The 16,558-nt window shown below is 31.3% G+C and overlaps 1 protein-coding gene across 3 annotated transcripts in view; it reads right to left on the bottom strand.

Moving 5' to 3' along the window:
* LOC143229743 (phospholipid-transporting ATPase ABCA3-like) overlaps window positions 1-16,558 on the bottom strand; it is an 89,509-nt gene that overhangs the window by 24,201 nt on the left and 48,750 nt on the right. For all 3 annotated transcript variants that reach the window (XM_076462495.1, XM_076462496.1, XM_076462497.1), the window contains 5 exons: window positions 12,985-13,139; window positions 12,472-12,627; window positions 10,299-10,509; window positions 4,163-4,412; window positions 3,241-3,317 (listed from right to left, as the gene is read on the bottom strand). In XM_076462495.1, the coding sequence (XP_076318610.1) occupies window positions 3,241-3,317; window positions 4,163-4,412; window positions 10,299-10,509; window positions 12,472-12,627; window positions 12,985-13,139 (849 nt within the window). The remainder of the gene's footprint in view (window positions 1-3,240; window positions 3,318-4,162; window positions 4,413-10,298; window positions 10,510-12,471; window positions 12,628-12,984; window positions 13,140-16,558) is intronic.

Genomic DNA, 16,558 nt, shown 5'->3' on the forward strand with positions numbered 1-16,558 from the left:
GAAACCACAAGAGTGTCCATCCAGGTAAATATAAACACTAAAAAGAAAAGTAGAAGGAAAATATATGACAGAAGAGAAATGCCCACCATCTTCAACCATTAAATATGAAGGAAGGAAAGACTGGCCAGTGTGAAGGAGAATGGAAGTGCAGTAATGTAAAAACAGGAGGAAACAAAGACAAAGATATGTGTGCAATGGCTAGTTGGAATAGGATGAATATGTCTATAGAGAGAAGAAATATCTGCTAGAGGTTTGATAGGAACCCTAGAAGAGCATGGAGAATGACAGTGATAACACAGCCATGAAAGAAGAAGGTAGAAAGGTAGCATATACCAGAAAAAGAATGATGTGTGAGGGTAGAACAAAATGGATGGAATATTGTCATGGGGAAGACAAGGTTGAAACTCAAGGAGATGGAACTACAGAAAGAAGGTTGGTATCACCTATTATGAGCTGCTAAATGGATCTAAAAGGGGTGTCCCAAAACAAAGCAGCAGATGGAGAAGAAAACCTACATAATTAAAAGATGGAACTAGTCCAAACTCATAGAATAGAAAGTCAGCACTGAGGATTGAGGCACAGGAGGCCAGAGAAAAAGGAAGGTTAGCAATGAGCACTATGGCAAGCCAATAAAAGGATGAAAAACTAGTTGAAAGCAGAAAAACAGAAGGCAAGTGGATAAGGAACCCAACCATAGGTAGAATGCAGTAATGCTAAAAAGACAGACTACAATTATGTGTAGTACTCCCAGAACATGATAGGTTATGAAACTTGCCTATAAGGACTATGTTTGAACATTATCTTCCACATGTACATGTTAAGAAGTAAGGGAAAAGGACAAAACAATAACTTCTGTGAGTATATCTGAAAGTTCCAAGTATCCACAGCTAATCATTGATTACGTATGAACTGCATATTCCCCCAAATGATTTACAACTTATAATGGCATGGATAGAAGTTACACACAAATCAAAGGGCAATAAAACTATAAGATTTAATTATAAACAGATGTATACTATCACAGGCTTAAAGCTATTCAGAATAAACAATTGTTTTTTCATGTTACAATATGAAGCCATTCTAGAAAGAAAAAGTGGATAATTTATATTATTTTGATTTGTTTTTTTCATGGAGGTTATGAAGTCAGTCAAACTGGTTGATCTCATACAGAGGTAAGGCAGAGAAAATAACAGATAAAATATAAAGTTTTACAGAAAAAAAAGATCTGAAATATATCTAGGAGATGTTAGGGATCACAGAAAAGAAATTTGAGATGAGGAAAAATATTTTTAATCTTAATATGAAAATTACTTTTCACACAGATTATTCAAAACAAATTTTCAATTTATTCATGGACAAGTCTATTTTAATTTATTACAACTACTTTACTAAAAATATGACTTTTTGTATATGAAACACACAGTGTTTACTGAAGACTGCCAAATGTTGTTAAGACACACACACTGTGTTAAAACTTAGAAGTATTAAATCTATAAAGATCTTAAGTAAGTACAAAGAAGTCATGTGGTCAAAGAACTGACCAAGATGACGTTAAGAGAGTTAAGGTGTATTGAAACAAAAATAATTATGAGCAACTAGGTATAATACTAAAGATGGAAGGAACTAGTTTGAATCATTACCTACCATGCGTGTATATTAAAGGAGTAATGAACAGTGACAAAACTTTACAAATACATGTTAAAGAAGTAATGTACAATTATGAAACATAACTTTGTAAGTGACATAAGAAGTAAAGAAATATGAAAGAGTAATAAAAAACAAGACTTTGAAAGCTCAGAATACATATTAAAGGATAAATAACTATTTCAAAACATCATCTGATATGTTTAAACAGGGAAAAATAACAAACCATGACCAATTTATATGCAAAACGTTGTTCGACCTTCTATGTAAAATATTTTCTCAACCCAAACGAGCCGTTTTTGCATATAAATTCTCTACAAGTGGGTTTTCTCGACATCACTGAAACCATGACCAGACACCATATCCTAAGTGGGACATAATAAAGAGTAATTAGTATAACATAATCTTCTATGTGTATATGTGACTGACTATGTCTAAAGATTAACATCAACACAACTATATTAAAGAATAATCACGTTTAAGTTACATCTGAAAAGGTAAAAAACTATATTAAAATGTTCTCTTCTATTTGGACATGCTCAGGGGTAAGAAATAAAACTAAAGATTAAAAATGCAAGGAAGAACTAACCAAGGCTAGGCATTATCTTCAATGTAAAAAAGTAATAAGCAAGAATCAAACATTAATCAAGTCAAGACAAGGTATAACTTATCATGACCACCATGAACTGCAATAAGTATATGTGAAGAAGCAATGAACTAGATGTAAACATTACTTACAATGTGGGCATGTTAGGGAGTACCCCAACAGAACACAAAGTAATACCTATGAGTTACATGTTAAAGAGCAACTAAGTGTAACAAAACATGTTTATGTGAGAAGGAATAAGTAAATATGTCAATCTGTAACTTCTATGTGTACATACAAATGAGTGATGAACTATGATGACACATAATATACTATGTGGCATATGTTATGGAGTAATGAACAACATTTAAATCACATATTTTTATGTGGACATAAAAATAACAAATGAACTTTAAACATGAGTTAATAAAAGGGATAAACTACATCTAGATATAATTTCGACATGTTACTGGTAGGGAAGAGTAAACAATGGGATCTAATTTAAACCACAATAAAATGTTTGGTATGAAATAATCTGGCAAGGAAACCCTGGGTAGAAAGTATACACAATGCAGGTGGGAAAAGTTGAAAGATATTTATTAAACAGAGAAGTATACAGTAGTAAACGTCCCTCTGTTTTATCTTCAGCAACGGCTGCCACAATCTCAACACGTAAAATGTCCCTATTTACTGGCAATTGTGAGTAATATTTGTAAATGTTTCAGTAGAAAAATAATTCATGTTAAGCTGTGAATTATCACTGAAAGGTTGAAAACACAAAGTACATGAAACAAAATACTTCAACAAGACTCAGCAAAAATTGAACACATTTTCATGATAGTATCAAGGAAAAGAATGTAAGAGTTCTAAGAAGGTGTGTACTTAGTATATGTGTATATATCCTAATAATTATAAGTGGTTTAATTAAAGGATTAAAAGGACCATTATAATTATATCCTATAGATACATAATATTAGGTTTATACATTGCATTTAAAAGTATTAATCTACCTGGAATGTTTTCATTTTCCTGAAGTGGTTTCTTCACTTGACTCTCTTTCAGAGCATCTTCTACAATCTGCCCTACCCTGGAAATATTCATAAGAAACAACTTTTCATGAATGTAGATAAGAAAAAAAATATAAAAAATACTTCAGGTTGTAATAACATAAAAATTAATATCTATTTTTTTTTCAATAAATGAAATCTTCTCTAATATCTGATTAACTCAACAATTATATTCTGACAAACATTTATATACTTAACAACAAATCTACAAGAGCTGTTTCATAACCTCAAGGTATTTAAGTATGAAAACCAATTTTTGTTCTTTAAGAAATATAGCCAGTCAGTAGTAGCCAACAAACCATAATACAAGAACAAAATATTCACATCATAAAAATTATATTAAAAGAATTTTTTAAAAGCTAAGTTCAGCTATTAATCAAGTCATAAATACGAGTGATTTTAATTTCAGAAATGCTAATTTTGAAATGCTAGAGTCAAACCATGACTGAGAAAGATTTTTGGAAATTGTTCGAGATTGCTTTTTTCACCAATTGGTGAAAAAATGTTATTCTAAATTATGCCTCAAACACTGAATAAAAACCCTACTATTCTTTACAGTAGTTTCATTGAATTAATAGATATCACATATGTACTCCTGTATGTAACATTTATTTACCAAATATATTCTGTACAAAAACAAAATGGATCATAGAAGAACTTCTGTTTCACTAACATAAAAAAGTGAAATAAAAAACCTGAAATTTTATGAGCTCATTTCCAAATGAAACTTATCATGGAAGATGTTAATATTGTCATACAATTTCGTCTATAGATTTTGTACCACTGTTATACTACCAACACTTATTTTAACAACTGGAACATTACCAACACTTATTTCAACAACTGTAACATTACAAACACTTACTTCATAAACACATCTTCCATGGTAGTCACAGACACACCAATAGCTGTAATACCAAGTTTATCTCTTGACTGCTCTAGTTCATGGAACAAGGAAGAAAAAGATGAAGTCTGATTACTAGCTAATGAATAGAGAAGTTCAGTGTTCATATCATCTTCAAGATAAGCATCTGTTACATGTTTCTGCACCACTTCAGTCACTTTGTACACATCACAGGAATTTCCCTTTGCTATTCTTAGATAATAACCAGCACCTAAAATACAGTAGTATATGATAATAGTATAAAGAATGACTTTTTGTTTTAAGAGGGACATTAGTTTAGATTCAACATTTTAAAAATGATATCTTGGAACACAAATCTCAAACAATTCTTCACTTGAAACAAAATTAATGATGAGATAAAATTAATATATTTTAGGAAATTCTCATCAGTTAACTTTACTTTTATTAGAAAAGTATTATAAAATTTGAAGGAAAATAAAGTATTATTTTCATACTTGACTCATTTACTTAACAAATATAGATCAATGTCAGCCAAACTGGTGACAGAAAAACACTTTACTAACAAATATAGATCAATGTCAGCCAAATTTGTGACAGAAAAACACTTTACTAACAAATATAGATCAATGTAAGCCAAACTGGTGACAGAAAAACACTTTACTAACAAATATAGATCAATGTCAGCCAAATTTGTGACAGAAAAACACTTTACTAACAAATATAGATCAATGTAAGCCAAACTGGTGACAGAAAACACTTTACTAACAAATATAGATCAATGTCAGCCAAATTTGTGACAGAAAAACACTTTACTAACAAATATAGATCAATGTCAGCCAAACTGGTGACAGAAAAACACTTTACTAACAAATATAGATCAATGTAAGCCAAACTGGTGACAGAAAAACACTTTACTAACAAATATAGATCAATGTAAGCCAAACTGGTGACAGAAAAACACTTTACTAACAAATATAGATCAATGTCAGCCAAATTTGTGACAGAAAAACACTTTACTAACAAATATAGATCAATGTCAGCCAAACTGGTGACAGAAAAACACTTTACTAACAAATATAGATCAATGTAAGCCAAACTGGTGACAGAAAAACACTTTACTAACAAATATAGATCAATGTAAGCCAAACTGGTGACAGAAAAACACTTTACTAACAAATATAGATCAATGTCAGCCAAACTGGTGACAGAAAAACACTTTACTAACAAATATAGATCAATGTCAGCCAAATTTGTGACAGAAAAACACTTTACTAACAAATATAGATCAATGTCAGCCAAACTGGTGACAGAAAAACACTTTACTAACAAATATAGATCAATGTAAGCCAAACTGGTGACAGAAAAACACTTTACTAACAAATATAGATCAATGTCAGCCAAACTGGTGACAGAAAAACACTTTACTAACAAATATAGATCAATGTCAGCCAAATTTGTGACAGAAAAACACTTTACTAACAAATATAGATCAATGTCAGCCAAACTGGTGACAGAAAAACACTTTACTAACAAATATAGATCAATGTCAGCCAAATTTGTGACAGAAAAACACTTTACTAACAAATATAGATCAATGTAAGCCAAACTGGTGACAGAAAAACACTTTACTAACAAATATAGATCAATGTCAGCCAAATTTGTGACAGAAAAACACTTTACTAACAAATATAGATCAATGTCAGCCAAATTTGTGACAGAAAAACACTTTACTGTTTAAATATAAATTTAAAATCAACATATGTAATACACACACACACTTATGAGTGCATCCCTGACCTGTAGCTATAGAGTGATGTGTTCTGAGCCACCAGAATCATGACAAGATGGTTAACAATACCAAAGTGGACAAATCTTCTTCTTAGTCCAAAAGGCAACACTCCAAACTTTGAGTGATGGGATCCTGTATGCCATATCCACCCCAAAAAAAAAAAAAAACTCATCCAGTCTGGAATTATGAATACCCATTGTCAGTTCCTAACTGTGTGGGCAAGGTAAATTCCACTTGCCACTAGAATTATGGAGGGGATGTGGAACAAACTGTGTTAAAACAAGGGCCAAGGATGGGACCACTGGGTTTTCAGAATTACAAAGAGATAATGGGCCATCTTCAGTGAACAATAAACTTAACTAACAATTGATGAAAAAGAAGGGCCACACTCAACCCAACTGGATACTGAAGCATCAAATCTGAACCAGTATTATGAGTACACTCCCAATTTCACCCTCTTCTTGAAGAGTGGATGAAAATTACCCAACACACTGTTCACCACCCCAGATACTGGATTCTGGACATGGTAAGGGGTCCATAGCTCCAGTAGTAAGAAACAAGGAAGGTAATGTGTACTAGGGAGCCTCAAAAAACAATGCTCCAGAAACATTGCAAGAGTTAAACCAACTTACCTAAATTTTTAAGAACAAATCAACCTCAATTTATTTAATCTGATGATCAGCATGTTTTACTCATGATAGTCTAGTTTAGTACAGTAATACCACCAGGCCTGCCTCTAGGTGGTTTTGTGAAATACTGCATTTTTACAGAGACCCTTGTAACCTGGATAGAGTATACCATGTTAGTGTTTGGTAGTGTGGAACTGATTTGAGAAAAACATACCTGTTTGGACAGTGTTTGCCATAGAGTGAGATCTGAAGAAAGAAAAAAATGGGGTGGGACCCTGAAAAATAATGAAGAGGCAATATGAGTAATGAAGATACACTTTCTTATAATCTAATAGATGTGGTTAAGATAGCAATGGGGAGTAGCTGAAAACCCTGACAGAAAAATACCACCAGATCATGTAAATAATACAATGTCATCCAGCAGGCAATTCAAATGGGCCTAAGGACAGAGATAGTGATGAACATGAAGAGAAGTGAATTTGAGAAGATTCCTCATCTCCAAAAGAGTCCAGAAGAAGCAACATGGATCAATTTCTGTACTCGACTTGACAAGGGAACTTGGGAGAAGTGCTAGAATAATGAATGATCCCAAAAAATAAAAAGTTGTTCTCTGAAGGTCGGAGTGTTTGAAACATAATACTTCCTGATCTTCACTGGACATAATAAATGAGTGAGATCCAATTGATCACAGAAGTAAGAAGTAATGGTTAGATGAATTGACAAAAAAGACTGATCTCCTTCCATGGATACCTATATCTTAAAGAACCTGTTTGTGAACATAGGTTGAATAACAGTGCCCTGTGCAAAATCAGTGCAAGAAACTATGGCTGGTGACATATGTAGGTTAGCAATAATTAAAATTATATATTCAGGGAAAGGTGTTACATAGTAAAGGAGGCAAAATTTTTAAACAAATGTTGAAAAAATAGCACTAGTACTATCTTAATATACCAGATAGGTAACTGAAACTCTTGTTTGGGAAGACCCAAAATGATGTGAGGAAGCCAGAGAGTACTGGGGATTCAAATAATTTTCATCCCAAGTATTCAAAGACTGTTGATAAGGATACCTTAAACTGGACAATTGTTGAAGATGCAAAACCCAAGTCGAACAACCAGGTCAAAAAATGAATCAAGTTTGGCAATTCTCATCAAAGTGGAATCAACCTCAGCATAATCTTCATGCCTGAAGCTTAAGCATCAGGATAACTGGATTAATAATATCAGATTGTGGCTGCCTCGACAGAGATGGCCAAAGAGAAAGTGAGAGGATGGGCACAAGCAGTAACCAGGGTTTAACTGCTAATCCAGTAATATCAACACCCAACAATGGGCTGGAACAAATCATAACTATCACCTTGATTAACGCATAAATTAGTGGAAAGGCCTAGAGATGTTATCCTGTCTCATCCTGAAGGAATCTGCCTTTTCCCAAAGTCTGAAGGTGATGAATTAGAGACCATATTGCTGGTAGTTAGGCGGTTTCACAAGTGGCCAACATACCAATAATCAACATTTCAGGATAACAACCAATCAACAGAAAACTTCGAGATGCAGCATTCATTTCGCTGAGAAAATATGTCCGAGTTAAAATAATTAATCTGTCACTAATGTCATCACATGTGGGACATGGCAAGTTAGTAGGGTGATATAATAGCAGTGGTCTCAAGAAGGAAGATCCAAGGTTCAAAACCAAATAGCTCTGGACCAAGTATCCCCTTGAGGGGAATCAAAAGACACAACCATGGAATTGTCAAAGTGAAGACTGAGGATTTGCCCCTTAAAAGGCTGAGACCATGAGACATCACCTTTTGAACAGCAAGAAGTTCTAAAATATTGTATAGGGAAGCCTCATTGTCTGTACACAGACCCTGAAATTCCTGACCATTGAGGTTTGTAACCCATCCCTAAAGCAAGGTGTCCACAAGGAGGCAGCAGCAGAGAAACAAGTATCATAGTATTGTTTCACTCTAACCATCCCTTGAGATCACGATAATGATCCTGAAAAAGGAAACTGAGGAATCCAGTGAATTACTGTTAATGATATATTGGTCTCATAAAGACCACCAAAAGGATTGATTGTGTTTTTGTTACAAAGAAATGAAGGATTTGGGTAATACCCATATTCCAAAAAGAGAAAGAACCACCTGTGCTGTGAGAGAAAGAGAGGTGTGTATGAATCAGACTACCTGTTCCATAGACTGGAGGCAGATGAGAATTGACTCAAACTGACTAAGATATGTGTTGAAAAGAAGATACTCAGACTGACAATATATTATGTTAGAGTAGAAACAGATGTCTCAGCTCTGATAATAAAGCCCATCTTGGTTGCTACTGAAAGTACAATCTGGATGTGACATTTTACCAACTGGTAAAATGGATAACCAGTTGTAAATGGAATGGTGTGTGAAAAAGTTTAAGGAATAGAGGTAACAAGAAAAGGCTTAAACAATCAACAGAACAGATCTGTGGTTTGTTCCTAAGTGTCAAACAAAGATCCTTTGTTCACTACAGAAGTTCCAGGTAATTAATATGGTGATAAACCATATTCAGTAATAATTACTTGATTTATTTATAACCTCCTTAGGTAAAGTAGAATTTATTCTATCCAACTGAAGGTTCTAGATGTTTTCAGAACTGATTTGTTTAACAGTTTGTCAGACCACGTGGTGTAACTCATAAAAGGTTTGTAATAAAGAGCTGTAGTATTAAAATCACTGATCAAGAAGGTTTGTATTTTTCTGAATTTCACATAAAGCTACCGGAGGGCTTTCTGCAGTAGACATCCATAATTTAGCAGTTATAAGCTAAAACAAAGGTAGCAAAGCAATACCAACCACTGTTAGCTATTGGGCTACTCTTTTACCAAGGAATAGTGCAACTGACAATCATATAACTCCCACAGGTGAAGACAGTCTGTGTGACAAGAATTCGAAGATACAAACTACAGCTGGTAGATGAGCACCCCAACCACAAAGCCAATCGAGAAGGTAACTTAATCAAGAAACAAGATATAGATCATTATAGTTCAAATGAATCATAATTTCTTAAAGCAAGTATAAAAACTTACTCTCCAGGTTGAGTAGAAAAATTGTAAACAGGGAAAATAATGTAAAAATGCATTAAATAAAGTGTGTAGAAATGATAGTTGGAACATTTTTTCTGTTGATCTTTTTAAAAAATACACTAAACAAATGTTGAATAACACTAAACTAACAAATATAAAGATTTTTGAGCAAACAAATATTGAAATAAAATAATATGTTTAAATAAAATTGCGAAGTTGCACGTTGACACCTGATTGGTACACACTGTACGCACTGGTTATGATAAGAGTTAGAGTGCAATTATGGATGTTAAAGAAAACTCAGTGAGTCAGTTTCATCAATTAGGACTGTGATCATAATTATACGACTGTTTTTACACATTTTTCAAATACTTACAGTATAATTTCTAAAACCTAGAAGTTTTTGTTGAAATATGTATGTTGTGAGAGGAAACATTAGCCACATACTGTATGGCTCATCTAAGCCAAAATAAAACTACATCTTGAAACTATAAATTGCTTTGTCACAAACCTTAAATTATTTTACTTTCTTATTCTATAAAAGTTTATTTTAACTAAAACAAGAAAATGTATGAAAACCTAACGGGTACATACAACTACTTATAAATAATTTTATATAGCTTGCTCATCACTTATGAAAAAAACAATGTACCAAATTTTTTCTTTAGGAACAGTGGTGACCCACAACATTGAAGTTTCCCATCAGCCATGATAGCAATCCTGTCACCAAGTGTGTCAGCCTCTTCCATGTAATGAGTAGTCAGCAGGATGGTCCTACTCTGTCTGATGTCCTGTAAAACATCCCAGATAACACGTCTAGCACTAGGGTCCATACCAGATGTGGGTTCATCCAATATGAGGACCTGCAAACAGTAAATATTACAAAAATATACTGCAATTGTTAACTACAACTTTTATTTTTCTCAGCTAACATTCCTTAACGATGTTACATTGTGAGTTCAGTGGTGTTGTGTCTTGCATTCTTTGAAATGTAATATAAAACTGACAAGCCCTATACAACTAGTGAAAAAAATTATGGGTTGGAAGCATGGGCTTCCTTTTTATTAACATTGTTCACCAAAGTTACTCTTTCATTCTAAACAAAAAACATTCATACGCTAAGAAAATAAAGATCATTTTCAAGTATAATACATGAAATGGTAACTGGCTTTTATGCTATATTAAATTTTCTGATATGTTAAGATTGTCTTCATCCCAAACACCATGCATTTAACTCCAGCCATCCAAAGTGGTAATAATAATTTTAAGCAGCAGGAGTCCAATGTTTCTCTAAAATAATCTTATAGCCCAAACCTTGACCTACAACTTCCCAGTAGAAACTGTTGAAGTACAATGCATTTAACTATTTTATGAAATTGTTTTTTTAAACTGGCTCTGTGGTAAGTGGTAAATTTCTCAACTACATTGGAATTTCAAATGTACCAAAATATAATTTCCTAATTATGTCATAGCATAAAGATTACAGTGTCAATGCCAATGAGGATGTACTCAAAGCCACTAAGGCTAAAGTTTATCATAATTAATTAAGACTAAAGGCAATACATTTGGAAGAAAAATAAATAAATAATTTTTTTTTTGAAATCAAAATGGTAGTAACAAATGGAAAACTTCCCAAAACCCAACAAAAACATGTGAATATGGTTCACTAACTTCTAACTTAGATTTTTTTAAAACTAACCAAGAACTTTCAGATTTCTACACATAACTATGTATGTGGATAGATTAAAATGTACAATGATCTAAAAAAGTGGAATTTAAGCCTTCTGAATGCTTCAAGTATTATATACTTACTTAAGACAATAGTATATACATGTATATATTTTAAGTTGTATTTTACATGAGTCTGTGTGTTTATGTGTATGCATTTATCTGTATTTGAAAAATACATTATACTATAACAAACTTTTACTTTCTTGTTAAATAGAAGACCACCACTAATTTTAAAGAATTAAGCTGGATAGGGCAATTATTTATTTTTATAGCTGCAATAAGTATCCTGAAGACTTTATTTAAATGTTTAAAAATTTCAAAGCAGTTCTATTATAATCACCTTATTCAGTTTCAGATCTTTTTTGCACTGTGCAAGAACATTCAGAATAAACAGTAGTTTGATTTGATGATTTATAAATGTATACTGTCAAATACGGTTTCACACATATCTAGTGTTTTAAAATTTCAAAGAAACCATGAATTAACAGTAAACAAAAACGCTTTTTAAATTAATAGATATGGGATATATTGTAGAAGAATCTGATTGCCCAAAAAAATTTCAGAGCATTCACATATAATAAACATTTCCTTCTAACTTTGCCAACACATGAAATCACCACCACTTGTAGGCTTGTGGAAGAAATCACTCTTCAGGGGTGTGAATGTGTATTAGAAAGTAGAATCATGTATGAAACATGTGCCAGAATTTAGTCAAAAAAATTTTAAAAAGAAATTTCTGTTATAGTTCTGTTTTAGCAAGAACTGTTACTACAGATCCATACTTCTAACCTGAAATATTATTCATGCCCATAAACAGACCCATAACAGAAATTGGAATGAGAAACATTTACTGAAATGCCTTTATACTACAGTAAAACATTTTTCCATTTAGATTAAATTTGAAAATATTTTCTGCACTGTTTTTCTATCTCATTTCATACAATGTATTTTTAATTTTCAGCTAAAACACAACTAAGTTAATAATATTCAAATTATGAAAGAACCAGGAAAAATGTTAAGTTTTCAGTGAATTTGCATCATCTTATCAGTATACATTTTGATGCCTATTAAATAAAGAATAACCATTGAATTACCTCTGATTTTCCAATCATTGCTATTCCCAAGGACAATTTTCTTTTCATTCCACCAGATAACTTCTGGGCTAGTTCACTCTTTTTATTTTGAAGGTCCAGAAGTTGAAGAGTTTTGTCTACCTCCTTTTGGATATCATTCCATAAACATCCTTTTAACTATAAAAATGATATATTATGTAAATTTAGGGAACTCAACATTGAGTTTTCAATTACAAAAACACCAACCAAAAATTTATGAAAATCCATATGAATAACAAGAAAAGAAATGAGTTTCCTTGAAGCTCCACATTCCTTTAAAAAATAATATAATTAAACTTTATGTTTAATTATTTAAAGACAAAGAATTTAATTTGTAACCTAAAACATTACTGACAAGTAAAAGAACTGTTTATTTAAGCTATGAGAAATCTTGTTTGGTTAATGCACAGAAATATAGCTTCAAACATTTAACTAAAGCATGCAACATTCACTTTCCATAAGCAAACTAATTTTCTTAGGATACATTTGACTTACTCCTGCAAACAGCTTCAGATGTTCTTCAACAGTTAAATCATTATAAAGGACATTGTGTTGTGGACACAGTCCCAAACTCCGTCGTGCCTTTTTAGTGTCAGCGAGAATGTCATAATTATTGATTGAAGCAGTTCCTTCTGTTGGTGGGAAGAGACCTTCAGGAGGGAAAACAAAAACTGAGCAAGTGTACAATAATTGAGGTGAGACATTTTTACTTTGAAGCCAAATTAAGACCTTGTGAAAAAGAACTGGTTAGCCAAACAAATGTGTAACAATTTCTTGAAATTAAATTGCAACCAGATATTGATTTGTTTTACTTTATCTTCAAGAAAACTGATATTGATTAGTTATTGGACTTGGCATAACTTATATAAATTGTGTATTACATCAAATTTTCATCAATTAAGCACTGTCACTGTAATTATCACTTCTTCACATATAATACTCATATGTTTTATATGAGTAAGAGCAATGGTAAAATATCATCCCTTAAAGAAGATTGCCCAAAAGGTTTAAGCACTTATGAAAATGTTTATATCACTTTAAAACCAAAAAGCCTTGATTCTGATTTCAAGTAAAATTTATGCAAACTCTGAACTTTGTATTCAACCTTTTTTTCCACATTTGATTGTGTAGAAAACTATCCCACAAATACAATAAAATACATATAGTACCAGGTATCTTGTATACAACTACATGACGTTATTACTTTGATCTAGAAATACTTCTTATTCAGAATAAGCAAGCACAAATAATATAAATTTATCTCACATTGTAAATTTTAAAAGTGCTAAAAATAATATAACACATTTGATGTTTTACTGTTAAATAATTAACAAATAAAGCCCAATATGATACATTTGATGTTATTCTACTGTAACAGTTCACCTTTATTCAAGTTACCTTTTTCATATATATATATATAAATACCTTTCACTTACTATTATTAGTTAAAGAGAGCATTGTCTTAAAACAATGCTTTAAAAAATTGGACACAAATTAAACTTATTTTAAAATATTTTGTCACCACTATTCATATTCACCTTATTTGATATTTCTTTAATAATTTGTGGCAGAAGTTAAGTAAGTTTTATTTTTTAAATTTTAACACTGCCTCTTTTTGATGTGGAATTATCATGTGAAACAAAAAATTCAAAACAAAATTAAGTAATTTACTTAAAAACAAAATCCTTCTTTGCATTTCTAGGTGGCACATAATTAAAAGTTACTAAAATAAAAAAAAACCACACTAATCATATACAACCATACCACAAAACCAGTTTAATTTTAGAATGAATTCTCCAAGTTTGAAAAGGAAAATTGTTGACAAAAACACAAGAGTTGCAGCTAACACATTCATATAATCTTGACCATTCCTGTTAAGATGGTGGTAGGTTTTTACAAATTAAAAATCCAATGTACAAAGTGATTCTCTTCTGCTCATATACTGCACCAAGGATAAACATTTAAACAGAATTGTTGGAAACACTATTACTTAAGCAATACCTGGCATAATACTAACATTTCTGCTAAACAAATCTAGTAATATACATTCTTTATCGTGTTTACTTTTACAGATTATAAAGTGATTGTTTTTGTATACACTTTATCTATCTTGCATAGCTTTAACCTTGAAACAGTAAATTTACATAATTTTCTTTTATTGTTTTAATGCTCACTGAAACATGTTTAAACTTATAAGTTTTACTTCACTTGGGAAATGTGCAGCTAATGTTATGCTATCGAATTACATTACAAGCTGCTTTCATCTGTGCCTGATGAAACATTATTATATTACTGTTATCTATTTTACCTCATGTGACCTTAATTAATCTAAAGAGATTCATATTTTAACATTTACTTTTAAAATAAAGTGAATAAACATTAAAAACAAAAAGTAACGTAGAGTAAAGTACTTACAAGAAGTAAAGTATTTACCTGAGAATTTTTATTACTATTGATGACACTTAACCCTACTTTTTTTTTTTTATACCAATGGTATAATATTTAAATTAAATAATGAACCAAAGGATACAGAATAATAACATGCAAAAAGCAGACATTCATCTAAGTATCACAATTCTTCTGGCTTTCTAACTATGTAAAAAAGAGCTGTTACAGATTCATTCAAGCAATTTCTTCTACGTATCACAATTTTCTGGCTTTTGAACTATGTGATAAGAGTTGTTACAGATTCATTAAAACTAGTAATTATTTCTCCCATGGGAATGAAGCTTGTATTAACAGCAAAATTTACAATTCTCTGTTTAGAAAACAATGTAATATATTACTTGATGGATGAAAACCTTGGTCTTTTAGAGATTATAGATAATATAGAATTAAATGTAGGAGAGAAATATTAAAAAATAAAAAAAACAGGATGTTACAAGTAGATGTAGCAAGGGATGTTCAATTTTCTATTTCATAGCTCTGTAACCTAACAACATTGAGGGCTATAAAATTATGATTTTTCTAAGCAATGAGTATCTTATAATAACTAATTTACAGGGCCACTGTGATAAAACACAGAGGGCATATCATACTAGAAGAAATTCAGGATTTTTTAAAGTTTTGCTTTACAAAATTAAGAACTTTAATAAAACCTTGAATGTAAACCACTAAAACATCTTCACATGAATAGTAAAAGGTAATTAGCATGAGATGATTAAATCAAATCTTAATGTTATCCTAATGTTCAAGCTATAGTACAGAAAGCTAGCTAAGGTCAGCTCATTTACATGTTCATTTTTTTAACCCTCTTATGATGGGCCAGAAGTCAAAGGACATGACATCACATTTGCTGACTTGCTTTCAAAATTTTACTGATCTACTGTTTTATGAAATTATGTCGATAATTTTGTAGATTATAATTCAAACTTTAATATTATATATGAATTAATCTTTCAATTTAAAAGTAAATATTAAAAGAACATATCCAAGTATAGAGTTTAGTGAGTCACATGATATACTGAATGCAGCACAGTTTAAAATCAGATCTTTGTGATGTCAAAATACTAGATGTATAGTTTTGTACAAATTAGGAGGTCAAATCACAAATACTATCAAGCTAGAACATAGTCAATCTAGCACAAAAAAAATCATATTTTATATTTATTTCTTAATTTTTTTAAAAGATATTTACAAGGTAGGTCATACGAGAGATCCCACATATGTAGAGTACAGGAAAATAAAATAAAAGTATTACTAAAAACAAACATTTGAAATGTACTTAGGAAGTTTCAGAGATTAAGCAAATAATATCCGAGATTTCTGACACGAGGAATAGTTTTTTTATTAATCATAACATGAAATCACTTTGCACTCAGGACTAGTAATGAGACAGACTCTATTTTCACAAACAAATCTTTAGTGAAAATAATTCATTAAAAAAATACATTTTTAATACACAGTATAGTTGTTATCTGTATTAAAAGTCCATCAAATTTTGTGAAGACCTATCTGCAGTATCAAAAGTCATAGTGCAAATACTTAATGTAGTAAAAGGTTTAAATAATAATATACAACCTTATAAATCCCTTTACAACTTTCAAACAAACTCACAACTTTACCTACA

Source organism: Tachypleus tridentatus, chromosome 10 (assembly GCF_004210375.1).
Source record: "Tachypleus tridentatus isolate NWPU-2018 chromosome 10, ASM421037v1, whole genome shotgun sequence".
Lineage (NCBI taxonomy): Eukaryota > Metazoa > Arthropoda > Merostomata > Xiphosura > Limulidae > Tachypleus > Tachypleus tridentatus.